This window comes from Protopterus annectens, chromosome 17.part0, assembly GCF_019279795.1.
Source record: "Protopterus annectens isolate FY-2018-M chromosome 17.part0, PAN1.0, whole genome shotgun sequence".
NCBI lineage: Eukaryota > Metazoa > Chordata > Ceratodontiformes > Protopteridae > Protopterus > Protopterus annectens.
In genome coordinates, this window is record NC_056751.1 from 349,168,493 (window position 1) to 349,182,853 (window position 14,361).

General features: G+C 39.7%; 1 protein-coding gene across 2 annotated transcripts in view; it reads left to right on the forward strand.

Moving 5' to 3' along the window:
• The window catches only part of HPS5 (HPS5 biogenesis of lysosomal organelles complex 2 subunit 2), a 1,422,788-nt gene that overhangs the window by 1,245,477 nt on the left and 162,950 nt on the right, over positions 1-14,361 (forward strand). For both annotated transcript variants that reach the window (XM_044059074.1, XM_044059075.1), the window contains exon 20: positions 8,770-8,883. In XM_044059074.1, the coding sequence (XP_043915009.1) occupies positions 8,770-8,883 (114 nt within the window). The remainder of the gene's footprint in view (positions 1-8,769; positions 8,884-14,361) is intronic.

The window sequence follows — 14,361 nt, forward strand, 5'->3', positions numbered from 1 at the left end:
TACATTAGAAATGCTATACAAAAAAATAAGTTGAAAGAACAAACTGCTACAAGATGTTGAAATATATTACTACACATCAAGACAATTCTATACAGTTAAAACACTACAGACAATAATAGTCAGTCTCACCATACATGATGTAGACATTGTCCAAAAAAAGTACATAGGTAGTGCATTGTGTGACACTGACTCTAATAATACAGGCAAAATAGAATGTTAGTTTCAGTTAGGAAAATAGCAGCCAGAAAGTTAGTGATGCAGATAGATAGTGAGAGAGTTAAGAAGAATAGAAGCGATAAAGCCTGAGCAGTAGCTTAAGGATATGGTATAGAAGCAGAGAGGGAGTTAGAAGAGCCTTAGGATCTTGCAGTCTGTGAGGGATTGAAATGTGACAGAAAGAGGAAGACCTGAGCATTAGGTAGGCTTTATGCAGAATTAATTATGCATAAATAAAATAATTCTTTTGAGATGGGATATAGGATCTGAATTACTAGACATATGAAGGTTTTACTAAGTTTAATGTCATTGGCTGGAAAAAACAAAAAACAATCAGCTGAAAATGGAAATCCAAATCTAAACCAACAATAACTGAAGTACTGAATAATGTAAAGCAGATAAAATAAATGGAGGTGGGATCTTTAGAAAAGGGAAGGAGCAGATTACATAGAAATAAATGGAATTTGTGGGAAAAGTGCACGTAGAATATTCAGGAGGAGGAGCGAAATGTAACTTTTTCACACCTAGCCTGAGTGGAATTTCACCCCACCTGATACCTGCTGAGTTCCTGCCTGGACAGTTTTCACCTGAGCTAAAATTCTGATAAACGTTACAAAATAAGCTAAAATACAAACGTTATTAAGCACACTCTCCTCTTTATAATGTTGGTATTACTATGTCAGCCAGATATAACAGTAATTTTATATTGAACTAGTAATTAGACAATATATATATAATATCTCTACAACTATAGTAGACAGACCCCAGCTATCATTATGACTTTTGTGCTGGCAGATGCAATCTTCATTTTACTGCAGAGTAGTTTTGTAGATTCCATTCCATTTCCAAGATATTTGCATAATTATGAATGGTATGCAGATTTGCATATATAATGAACAAAAAAAAATAAATGTCTGCCATGCAGTGCTAGTTAAACACCAGCTATCAGTGCAGCATTTTTCAGCATTGTGTTTACTTTCATTTGAAAACATGGAATATCATGTAAACACCCTCCAATTCAATTTATTAACATAATTGTGAAGATATGCCATACATTCGTAATATTTCCAAGAAAAAAGTCATACGTTTTGTGGTACCAAGTGTACTACAACAGGGGAAGGAGCCATTCATGACCTCTCTGGTGACTTGGCTTGTGAAATACTGAATCACAGCTCATCCACGTGATATACAGAAATATGATAGTTATGCTAATATACATATTTTATTACTGAACGTCTGTAAATATTTGCAGACTGGTAGTAGGCAGATAGCTGGTATCGGTAACAATTTCTGCAGCATTCTTTCATTTGATACTATGGAGTAGCATGTAAACACCCTCCAGTTCAAGTTGTTAATATAATTATGAATATTTGGGTATATATTCAAAATATTTCCAAGACAAAAATTAATCATTTCTATGGTACCAAGTACTACATTGGTATAAGGAGCCATTCCTGACCCCTCTGGCAACTAGGCATGTGAAATACTGAATCATGTGTTGTCCAAGTGCACAATGCCAGGATATGGCCCAGGGAACTGAGCTGTTTGATCTGATAGTGGTTTCCACTTCAAGTCTGACAGTTTCCCTGATGTGCTTGGCTCCAACGACTTTGGGGCCCAGTGCATCTCTGAGCCAAAACTTAGATGTCAAGTCTGCTGCAACGGCTTTAGATCTGGAGGGACAACTCTTGGATCCTCTCAGTCCATCTGCCTTCGAGGTGGTGGGAAGAGGGTCCTCACCCATCCTAGGTGATTCCCTGTTCTCCCACCATTGGCTCCCCTTCCTGCTTCCATGGAGTCTGTCCTTGAGGTCTCTTGTCTTCCACCAGGGCAGCCGGTGTTGCAAAGCCCCCAACCTCTTCCCACTGTGGAACGCCGTTTTTCTTCCAACACCTCCCCAGAGTATCCTACCAAGGAGGTCTCTTGGAAGAAGAGATATAAAAGGACTCACCTGGATCCCCCACAGGAATCCGTCACTACAGACATTGACTTCGAGGAAGGGGAGGTGTCCCCCAGATATCCACCCAACGATGTCTCCTTTGCGGACATCCAGGAGATCCTTCACCAGAAGGGTGGGTCATCCTCCTAAAGCCCTAATCCAGAGGAGTTTGGATGCCTTGAGCATCAGCCCATCTACATCCTGGGTGTCCCCCCATTGGACCCTCTTATCAAGCTAGTTTCCACCAGGGCATGGAAGGATGTGAACACCGTACAGCCCATACCCAAGCGGGCTGACAAGATCTTAAGTGTTCCCTTGGACAAACCCCACTAGAATAAAGGGATCCTCATAGATGCCATGGTTCTTATGGTGGCCGCCAAAAAGTACCTAGCACAGGAGAGCTCCTCTGTTCGTCCCCCTAACAGGGAGTCTAGGGCTTTGGACAGGTTTGGCAAGAGGGTTTACACTTCATCCACCTTTGCATTATGAGTGTTGAACTATTTATCCTATTTTACTAGGCTACAGCGGGACCTGATCAAGGAACTGTCTAGCTCGATCCCGGAGTCCATGTCTGAAGAGGAACGCAAGACGTTTTCCACCAGAATGGCCACTCTCCAATCGATTTGTAATTCATATGATTGCCCATGTGGCTGAAGACACCTCTAGGTCTGCCAGTTCTGGCATTGCCATTAGGCATCATGTCTGGATACAGCTGTATGATATTGCATAACCTTTCAAGGCATCTTTTGTCAAGGCACCCTTTGATGTCTCTGTTTGGACCCACAGTTCATAACACACACTCCCACAGTGAGAAGGATGGGGAGACCTTGTCTGCCATCAGAATCTGTTTTTCATCTTCACAGAGATCCTTTTTCATGAATCACCATGGAAGGAAAAAACTGTGGTTCAGAAAATCTCAAGGCCCTTTTTAGGATTTTCAGGGAGACTTTTCCCCCAGAGGCAGGGGAAACAGTTAACAATGGTAAATGCCATCCCAGGGGCAGAGGGGGTCTGCAGAATCAAGTGTCTCTTTTGATTCCTTCTCAGACAGACCCTTTCAGCACTCCTGAATGGTTGCCCGACTGTCCTCTGGAGGCAGTTGGGGGCACTTATTATTGCACCCAGAAGCCTGGATAGCTATCACAATCAATCAGTTGGGTGCAAAGGATCATGCCACCCAGTTGGAGGGAGGCAGCCCCACTAGAAATTGCAAAGCTTCTCTAAAAAAAGAGTAATCCAGGAGGGCACTCCCGATCAACCCGGATTGGGCATCTACTCAAGGTTCTTTTTAGTACAAAAAAAATGGTGGACCTAAGGCCAATCTTGGATCTAATATCCCTGAACAAATCAGTAAAAAACTCAAAATTCAGGATGGTCACCATCCAATCCATCCTACCTCTTCTGAAGATGTACGACTGGATGTGCTCAGTAGACCTGAAGGATGTGTACTACCATATCAAAATGGAGAGGTGCTCCAGAAAGTATCTTTGTTTCAGGCAGGGAGCCCATCATTACCAGTTCTGAGTGCTTCTGTTCAGTCTCACCACAGTTCCCAAGGTGTTCACCAAATGCATGGCAGTAAGTGAAGTTCATCTCAGACTGCAGGGATTCCATAAGTTTCCTTATCTTGACAACTAGCTCCTAACTGCTTCAACCAAGTGTCTACTCATGCAAGTCAGGGATTACCTGTTACAACTAGCTCCCACTCTGGGCATAACTGTAAACACATAAAAATCACAGCTCAATCCTGTTCAGATAATAGATTTTATTAGAGTTTGTTTGAAACAACCAGAACTATGGTCTTTCTACCTCCAGACAGGGTTGCTATGCTAAGATTTCATGTCTCAAATCCTGGCAATCCCAGCTCCTCCAGCAAAACTATTTCTAAGAATGTTAGGTTCTGTGGCTGCCACAATAACACTACTGCCCATAGCATGCTTGCACATGCAAATCCTACAGTGGATGTTATCAATTCATTGGTCGTTACATCAGCATCCTCTGACGCACCCTATAAAACTGTCAAGGGTTTGTAAAGACTCTCCCATCTGGTGGCTCCATTCCCCAGAAGTCTTCCAGGGTCGTCCCTTCATTCCTCACCCACCAAATGCCACGCTGGCCAAAGACTGCTTCCATTTGGGGTGGGGAGGCACTTTATGGGCTGGATGGTCCAAGGCACATGGACGTGTCAGGAGATCAATTTGCACATCAGTGTCCTGGAGATGAGCAGTTCTTCTGGTACTGCAAGCACTATACAGCTTTCTTCCTCTGGAGACCATTGCAATACAGACAGACAATATGTCTCATGTTATGGTACATCAACCGGTAAGGGGGAACCAGATCCTGCCGACTGTGTCAAGAAGCAATGAGAGTGTGGCAATGGGCAATCTCTGCCAACTGCTTTCTAGTCCCAGTGCACATTCTGAGGAGTCCAACATTCTAGTGGACAGGCTCAGAAGAACTGTACTGATGCCTCACGAGTGATCTCTGAACCAGTCAGTGGCAAAAATGATCTTCCACAAATAGGGTCAATGTTGCTGCAACCTTTTTGCCTCTCCCCTCAACAACAAATGCAGCAAGTTTTTGCCCTGATCTCTCATCAGGGACAGCCCTTTAGACATGCTGTGATCCATGCTTGGCATCCTGGTCTACTCTATGCATTTCTGCCTTTACCCGGATTCCCAAATTCCTTCAGAAAGCTAATCTGTTGAAGAGCAAAATAATTCTCATTGGTCCTTTCTGGCCTTCCCAGGTATGGTTCACCTTTCTTTGGTCTCATCTGCTTTGTCTGCCATGGACTCTGGAACCTCTTCTAGACCTGTTGTCCCACCTCTCGGGACCGACTCATATAAACCTTCAAGGTTTAAAATTAACTGCATGGTTTCTCCAGTTCCAGTAATGGCTAGACATTGCAGGCTTTCATCCCTGATCCAACAGATCATGATATCGGCTCACAAAGCATCTACTAGAAAGATTTATAAGAGCAAATGGAAAAAGTTCCCTATATGGGATTAGCAGAAGTTGATAGATCCTTTTGCTGCTCCTGTTCCTGTGGTTTTAGACTTCCTGGCCTTTCTCTTCCGGAACAGAGCCACTTATTCCATGGTGAAGGTTCAGTAGGCAGCCATTTCCATATTCCACATTGGGGAAAACTCTGCTACCCTAGCTTCGACCAAACTATGTAAAGTTTTCCTCAGGGGCACCTTTTTACTCCATCCTTCAGTCAAAGAGCCAACCCCTCCTTGGGATATTACTTTGAACCAGCAGCTAAAATGGATCTGATGTTTCTATCCTGGAAAACGGCCTTTTTGGTTGTGATTGCATCAGCAAAAAGAGTTTCTGAGCTCCAAGTTCGCTCTGCTAAACCTTTTTGAGCTTCCTTAAGGATAGCTTCCGTACAGACAAACCCATCCTTTCTATCTAAACTGGCCACAGAACACAATATAAATCAGTCCATTCAACTTCTGGTTTTCTTCCCCAATTCCCAGAATAAGGGAGAATGCACACTGACTCTTCTGGATGTTCACATGCAATTACATTTTTATCTGGACAGGACAAAATCCTTCAGAAAATCTGACCAGCTGTTTTTATCTTTTTCAGACGTGAGGAAAGGCACAGCAGTTACTAAACCTACTCTGGCCAGATGGTTGCGAGATTGCATCTCCTTTGTTTATTCATCAAAAGGTATGCCTTTGCACGGGCATGTCAAAGCTCATTCAAAGAGATCTATGGCAACTTCTTAAGCCTTTTCCTCGAGAATGTCAATTGATGATATCTGCGCAGCTGGCTCTTGGTCAAGGCCTCATACCTGTATTTCTCATTACAAGGTAAACATCATTTCCTGGAAGAGAGTTGCCTTTGGCTCTACAGTGCTTCAGAATATTTGTACATAAGGGCCACCCTAAGTTCTGTGCAGCTGGCGACTCTTCCACAGGTCGAGGAACAAATGAAAATGACATCAGATAAAGAAGTTCTGTTCTTAGCATAACGTTCCATCTTTGTTGTCTATTTTCATTCTTCCTCGACCTCCTTCATCCGGGCACTTTTTTCCATGTAGACCTGACAGAGTTGGTCTCTCTGGGTTAAGCTCCTAAATCTTTTTCTTCATCTGAATCTATATTTATATCTTAGCTGTATAATTTTTAGCAAACTCAATCTGAGGTATTCTGGGGGAAGGAGGCATTATGGGATGGAGAGGAGGAGCTTGAGCATCGACTCTTGAGCTTAGAAAGCGGCAAAGTCGGATCCGAGGTCAGATCCAAAATCCACAGGCCGAGGAAGACTGAAAATAGACAACCCAGATGGAAAGTTATGGTAAGAACATAACTTCTTTTTCTGGATTATGGGCTTCATGGTCCTGAAATTATAAGGGGTTTACTTATTTGATATGACAACAGCTTAGGATTTCAGAATAAACTTATTTTATCATATGGACTGGGAGCTGCAACTCCATGTTAACACAGCTTTGTATAACATGACCCGATTATTTCCTTTACAGTATTTTAAAACCCAGTTGTATTGCAGGTTTTATGGTTATGGAAGTATTTGTAATTTGTTAGATATTAATTAAGAGTACAGGTAGTATAATTTTTAATTAATTAAAATAAAGTGTGTATATACACACACACACACACACACACACACATATATATATATATATATATATATATATATATATGTATATGCTTACTATCAAAATGTTGAAGCGGACTCTGTCGAATGATCGTATCATCGACCCACATCCGCAAAAGTCACAATGCCAAATTCAGAGATTGTCGAATTACATCCTGAATACGACCTTGGACAAGCATTAATATGGGTCGAGGTAGGGGTGAGATTTGTACTTCAACAATGGTGAGTATATATCATACTTCCAGTAAAACAAATCATGGAGAGTGATGTGTGTAATATTCCCATTTTTGTATCTCTGCCCTGGGTGTCAAGTTCTGTATCATCCCTCCTCCCTTTTCAGTATTGCACAGATACAGGTGCCCCTTTCTGAAAAGAGAGAATTTATTAACACTCAAAATGTTAGTGTTGTGATTTTTTTTGTTTGTTTTTGCAATCTTTGCCCCTGCCAACAATCAGACTCTTGGTCTGTCAGCCCATTTGTTACACTCATTGGGCAAGAGCCAACAGAAAGGATGTCATCTTGCAGGCAATTATTGGGGTGGTTGGCATCACCTCCCCCCCCGTTCTAACTGTGCGAACACTCACTAAGGCGAATGGGCATGCACTTGAGTGTCTGTGGAAGATATTCCCTTCACATCCTGTAAGGGCATTCCCACCAAGCAGATCTGTCTCTCCTCCTGTAGCAGAAGTGATGGTCCCTCTGGTCTCCACCAGGGAGAGGAAGAAATCCTGTATGTGCTTGTAAACCCCCCCCCCCAACATGTTTGTTCTAGTGCCACATCTGCTAATTGAACCCAAGTCCGCTAGATCACAGTCAGATTTCCATTCATCTGTGCCATAGAGCAAGGCTATATGATGTGATTTTTATAGCGCATGCTATGAGTTTGAGGGCTACGAGGTTGAGAGGTGTAAATATAGCCTGTTCTGACATGGCAATAGTTATTGGATATTTTCTCAAGTACTCTGATTCAAGTTAATAACTTAGAATATGCTGCAGAAGTTAGAGACTGAAAAAACGATTGTGAAAATCTTTCAAAAACTGTAGCACAAGAGCTATACAGAGAATTCTGTTGGAAAACTTTGGTTGTGTGTGTGTATGTATGTATGTGTATATATATATATATATATATATATATATATATATATATATATAGACACACACACACATATAGATATATTTCGAGAGAAAGATTAGGACATGATTTTTTGTCAGATATGCAGCTGACTACACCATTCTTCATGAAACCAAGGTTTATTCTGGGTGGAAATTCAACAGTAAATAATGTGGTTAAATATAGCATCGTGTAAATAATAGTGACTAAAAATATCAGATTTGATAACCTGATAGAGCACTGGATTATTTAGATGTACTTTTTGCACTGTGTGTAAGCACATAAAGCATACCAATAGCTGTATACACCTAGAATATGTCTGTAGGCAATTTTATATAGGCAAAACAAGCAGACATTAATGGCATCATAAACTTTAGGCGAAAGAAAAATAAAATGGCTGTGGTCCCTGATAGTGTGGATATGCCATTCATTATCATATCAGAAAGTTGCAGTTAAAAAGTCTTATTGACCTGGGAACTTTAGGTTGCAGACCAGGTCATTAGAATTTCATCTTCTAGCCGTTTAATGTACTGATGCCTCAAGTATATCTTCTTAGTACAGCAGGTAGCAACTACTTCAGCTATTTCTAATGTTGCACATGCATTGTGAAAATACTAAAATGTGTTCATAAAAGAGGAGATGTAATAGAATTTGCATTTCACCATATCTATTTGAAACTTGTTTCTTTTGTGAAGATATCATATTGTCCTCAGGATTCAGCCCATTTGCACTGCTTGCAGTAGGTTTTCTGGTATGTATTTTATTTTATGTCAACTAAACCATCAGTATCAGTAGGTGCTCTGTAGTATTTATATTAACCTATATGTTAATTTTCCATAGAGCTATGTAAGCATATAATTCTGTGTATTTCAGAGCGCATTCACATTTGTTTACCTGGGGATATGCTCACCTAATTTCTTTGCTGATTAAGCTGCCAGGCGATTCTGCAACAACAGAGAAAATGGCAGACATCTGTAGATGCCATGGGTAAGTTTTGGAATGTTATACAGATGTTTGAAACTGATAACACTTTCTACTTATTGTCTATGGGCCCCAACAGAGAGCCTTTTACTAGCACAGATCAGTCACTCACTTCAGATTTAAATGGTAGCTTGTTACATATTCCAGTGGTATGCCAAATTAAAGGAAACATCTGCCCTCACCTTCAGTTTAGCTCAGCTGTGAGGTTTCTTTCCTCCATGCAGTTCCACTGTGACTTGGCTACCAGAAACTAGTCTTTACTTTATAAAGCTTAATTTCCTTGCACTGGAGTCAAAGGAAGGGTAAGCTCACCCTCTCTGTTTTTAAGCTTACTTAACCACTCATATTTTGGCAGGAATTTGTCTCTGCCCATATGACATACCATAAACACATGGAAAGCTGTAGTTTTTTTTTTCAAGCAGATACTGCTCACAGTCTTACATAGCCCCCAGTCTTGCTGATGTGTACAGCTGCTGTAAAAATGTGCACAGTATTGTCAAACTTTTCTCACCTGCCTTTGATGCAGAAAGGAAGAAAGGTAGTATCAGAGCACATAGTTGAAGACATCTTTTTGAATGTGATCCTCTTGCTGGAGGTAGTTTCTGTTAGCCGGAACATGTTTAAATACAGTAATCTCGGCAAAGGAAGTAACTGCTGATTTGTCACACCCAAAAATTCTGGTTTTGAAGTGTAAGTTATGATGTAGCAAGTAGCAGCTTCCAGCTCATCTTATAGTATCCCTAGGCATTCCCATATTTGAACTGAGAGAGATGTAACATCTCTAGAATACCTTGGGTCTGCCACAAGGCCTGCACACAGTAGACAGTGCCTGGTACACCCCCACTGGAGAAAACCAGAGAGCTTCTTCTCTAGGTATCCAGAGTATTTCATAGATTGCAAAGCTCCTCACACTGTCACAAATTGAGCACAGCAGTCCTGCAGAGCAGCCTCACTTCCATCACTCAAATCCATGATGTCATATTTTTGGTCACTGCCCAGAGCTCATGACTACGTTTAGGTGAGGATAGGGATGTAGACAGAATGCTAAATTAAGAGCTTTGCTACATGACTCAGTCTTGTTTCACCACCACAGTCTGATAGTGCCTGCACTACTATCACCACTGCTTTAATTTGATAGTCATTCCCGGGGTCCACTTTACTGTCAGTCAAGAACAAAACCTTTGGATACTTAATCTGACAGGAGAAGAAGAAAGACTAATGAGAAAAATTAAGAAATATGTATAATTGAAAATGGAGTCCTTAGCTAATTTATAGAGGAACACAGGTAAGATAAGCAAATAGCTCTGCAGACTGACCCTGATTCCATTTATACCGTCAAGATTCAAGTGTGGTAATCTATTTGAAAGACAGGAAAATAGGAGAGGAAATTAAGAATGTCTGTAAAAATTGCTAGATTGGGTTTGTCTATCGAAATATTTTTTTCTGGATTAGTTATTTTGAGTTCACTAAAACAGAATTTTATTTATTAACAATGAAAAGAGATGCACAGTTGACCATGTTAAGTTTAGAAAATGTGGAAAACTATGTAACTGCATTCTGTGATCAGTATCTTAACATACAAGCTTTACTGTTTGTGAACTAAAAGTTATCTTGAGATGTTTTAACTGCTTAATCTTTTCTACTTGTAGTTACCATCTCTCCTTCAACTATGTGAAACAATCAACTCTTTCTAAGAAGAGAACCATTACTTGTGATTTATGGGTGCTGATTTTTCACCCATCTACTTTATATTCACTATGGTTGCCAAAGGAAATTTCAACGCGTGATAATACCACTTAACTAAATCACAAAAAGCCAGTTTCATCCAAAATTATACTACTTTTTTTTGCAGGAGTGCAAGGTCTTATGCACCCCGATGTGAGGGGACTTACACTCCCCCCCCAAAAAAACTTGTAGATACCAACTCTTTCATGACATAGTGTAGAAAATTACTGACTCTCTCATACAGCAGTGTGGAAAAGAGTAAACTCCATTATCGATGAAAGTGGCTTTCAGCAAAATTGCTTTGTAGTATCCGCACTAGTTGAAAGCACCTTTGCAGTTCTGTCTGTCTAATGCTACTTCTCACTCAGTAGAGAACATCTCCATTATATGTTGGAGATCAACATGATTTAAAGTTAAATGAAATGAAAATTAAGGTGTACAAAACTGTAGAAATAAAAGAGAAAGAGATATGGTTAAGAAGTAATAGGAATAATTTAGAGGGGTTGATAAAGGTTAAAGTATTGCAGAATAATGGGAATTTGACTGAACGAGAAGATGAGCACCTGCACAGTGCTAAAGGGAAAATAAGGCTGCATTTGGATAAATCAGAAAGCTTGCTGTTAAACAACTGTTTTGGTAACAACACTATAGTACAAAAACTTTCAGTACAATGACTTGAGTGCCAGAAAGCAGAAAGGGTCATCACCAGACCTGTGGAGCCTGTGACAAGAAAAAGAACTGTAGATCCTGTAGCGATTTTAGAAGTATTTCAGAAATTGTATGAAAGTTTGTATAAAGCAGAGGAATTTGGAAACAAAGAAAAGACAGATAGATGGAAATATTTATGGAAGATTTAATTATGCCAAAGTTAAAGGAAGATTAAGCTCAACAATTAATAGCTGAAATAGGAACAAATGAGATAAAAAGAGTGATGAATAATGAATCAACATGGAAATCTCTAGGAAGAGATGGTACTCCTGTAGATGTTTGGAAATTAGGATGGAAAAATGATAGATAAATAAGGTTTTGTTTAACAGTATTTTAAAGTGGGGGGGGGGGGCATCAGTATCTTGGAAAAAAGCTATAATGGCTCTACTACCCAAAGAGGATGAAGACCCTTCAGACCCAGCTTCATAAGACCCATTTCAGTTTTAAATCATGATTATGAGTTATGTCTACACTGACAAATAAATGGCAAAGCTATTGCCAAAATTGACATATTTGGATCAGTATAGTTTTGTGGATGGGAGGCAAACATTTGATAACATAAATAGAATGATGATGATCCACAGGAAAGCAGAATGTAAGACAATACTGCTGTTGTTGGTAGATCTGGATGCAGGGAAAGTATTCAGTACATTTGGCTGGGATATTGTGAGTAGGGCAAAGGAAGCATTTACATTTGCTGACAGAATAATAGGGTTAATTAGGAGGCTGTATGAAAGGTCAGAGGCAAGAATTAAAGTGGGGTGCTTCTTCTCAGTCAAGCAGTGTTGGGAAAAACTAGGGAGTATCTTATTCCCCTTTGTTATTTGCTTCACATTTAGAGCCATTAGAAAAGAAAATAAGGGACTTAGAAGTTTAAGGCTGTAACTGTCATGGTAATAATGAAAAGTTAGCTTTATATGCAGATATTATTTTCTACTTGATAAATCCAACAAAGAATAGTTGTGTTGTGGAATATTTTGAAGCAATGTAAAGTATTTTTATGACATTACATGAATGAACAGCAAAGGCTGTAGCACTAAATTGGTTTAGCAATACCCATATTTATGGGACTTGCTAAGATGAATTATATAGGTGCATGGATTACAACGAATTCTGTTACGGTAGCTAAGGATATGTGGGAAGAGACTAAATAAAAGAGAAACTGAGAACCTGGAAGCTGTTGATTATGGATACGGATAGTAAGATAAAAGCAGTGAAATGTTTTTAGTCCTTTTAATTTTTTTGTATAGGTCAGGCATATTTCTATGAACAGAGAAGTAGTATTGGGCAATAATAAAGAGATGAAGAAATTTATTTGTAATGGGAAGAGGACAAGAGTTGAAAAGAATAAATTGATCCTCCCTATAGAACAAGGTGGTTTAGTACTGCTTTATTTAAATGGATACTTTAGAGTTATGCTGTTAAGGCAAGCATACATAACGCAAGCAGAATGTTATAAAATCAAAGTGAAAAGGGATGATGATGAAACAAGGAAGAGAGTTTGATAAATAAGGAGAGAACAGGATTTTGGATGCAGATCATTAAGGACTATAACAACCATACAGAATATTATATTCATAAAGTTACAGAAAGTATTATAAGAAATAAGCCAACATGGGAACAAAGAAAGGATATTTTGCCAATAGGGATGACAAGTAGGGAAATAGAAAGTAGACAAGAGGGGGGATGGAATTTAGTGGAGAAAATTGGTAATGCATCCAAAGTATTGGAAGAAAATAACTAAAGAGGGAAAGGTAATGTTGTGGGATGAGGCCCAGAAGAAGTTTGGACTGTGGATTAGAGGCTGCCTTTCTTACCAAGGACTGGTGTCAGAGTACAGGGAAAGGGATAGGGGAATGCTAAATGAAAGTCGCCCTTCTCTGGTAGTTTTCAGTCTAGTTTAGAACAGAAGCTGCTGATGGTATTAATAGAACAATGATTCAAAGGGAATTGGAACATAAAAACTGTTATTGTTGTGCCCATCCGTGGGGAAGCTGCTATTGCCATTAACAACACTGTTGTCCCATTTTTCCTGTCAAAAGGAAACAGAAGACTTGACATGTACCTACTGTTTCTCAAATTTGCATAGACAGGAGTAGTTTACATGGTCTAGCTCGGGGGTTTAATTCAGACTATTGATCCTTCTTATAAAGTAGTTTCTGGTACAAGAAAGAGGGATACCTCCTTTCATGAAGAGATTCAAGATTCTCAGTCTGGACAGGATGAAGGGACAGATGCTGGGGTTTTCTGATTCAGACTCAGGATTAGACCTCAGTTTGTGACTCTCCTTGTGGGGGGTGTGACTCTGACAATCTTTTCAGTGGAAGAACACAGAGGCTTCTCAGTCCCTAAGAAAGTACCATGAGCTATTATAGAAGAATTTCCAGAATCTGCACCAGTTACTCAGTTCTGTCAGCCTTGAAGTGTGTGTGTGTGTTACTGCTTACAATTTTCCTTACAGTCAGCCAGATGCCCGTAAAAATACAGAATGAGTAAAGTTCCTCGATATTTTAAGTTTTTATACACTGATAAGAAATCTGATCCAGCAGCTTTAGCTTTAGTTAATCCTTCTTCTGTTAAACATTTAGTTAATAAAAATCCTACTGTTTCTGATGAAGATGGGAAGATTATTGATAAGTATTGGAAATAAGAGTATGCTTCTGCAACTTTGATTTTTGAGAATTTTCAGTTGGCAGGCTCACATGTTAAACTCTGTCCTGACTAACTGCAAATGTATAAGGAATGCTTTGTCTGCAGTTTCTTCTTGTGAGGAAAAACCTGTTTTAAGTAATTTAATTTCTTCTACTTTTCAAATCACTACTCGTATTCAGTGCATGTGTTTGACTCTGTTGATATTTCTTCAAGGGCCACTGATATTGGTTTTAAGGAGGTTTGTATGGCTACATTCTCAGAACCTCCCAGATGATGTTAAAATGAGATTTTAAAATTTCATTTGGCTAGAGATTTAGTTGTTGACCACTCTGCTGCAGAAGTGATCAACAGGAGTGATGAGAGGGGTAAGCAGATTCAGGGAATCTGTAAGATTTTTCA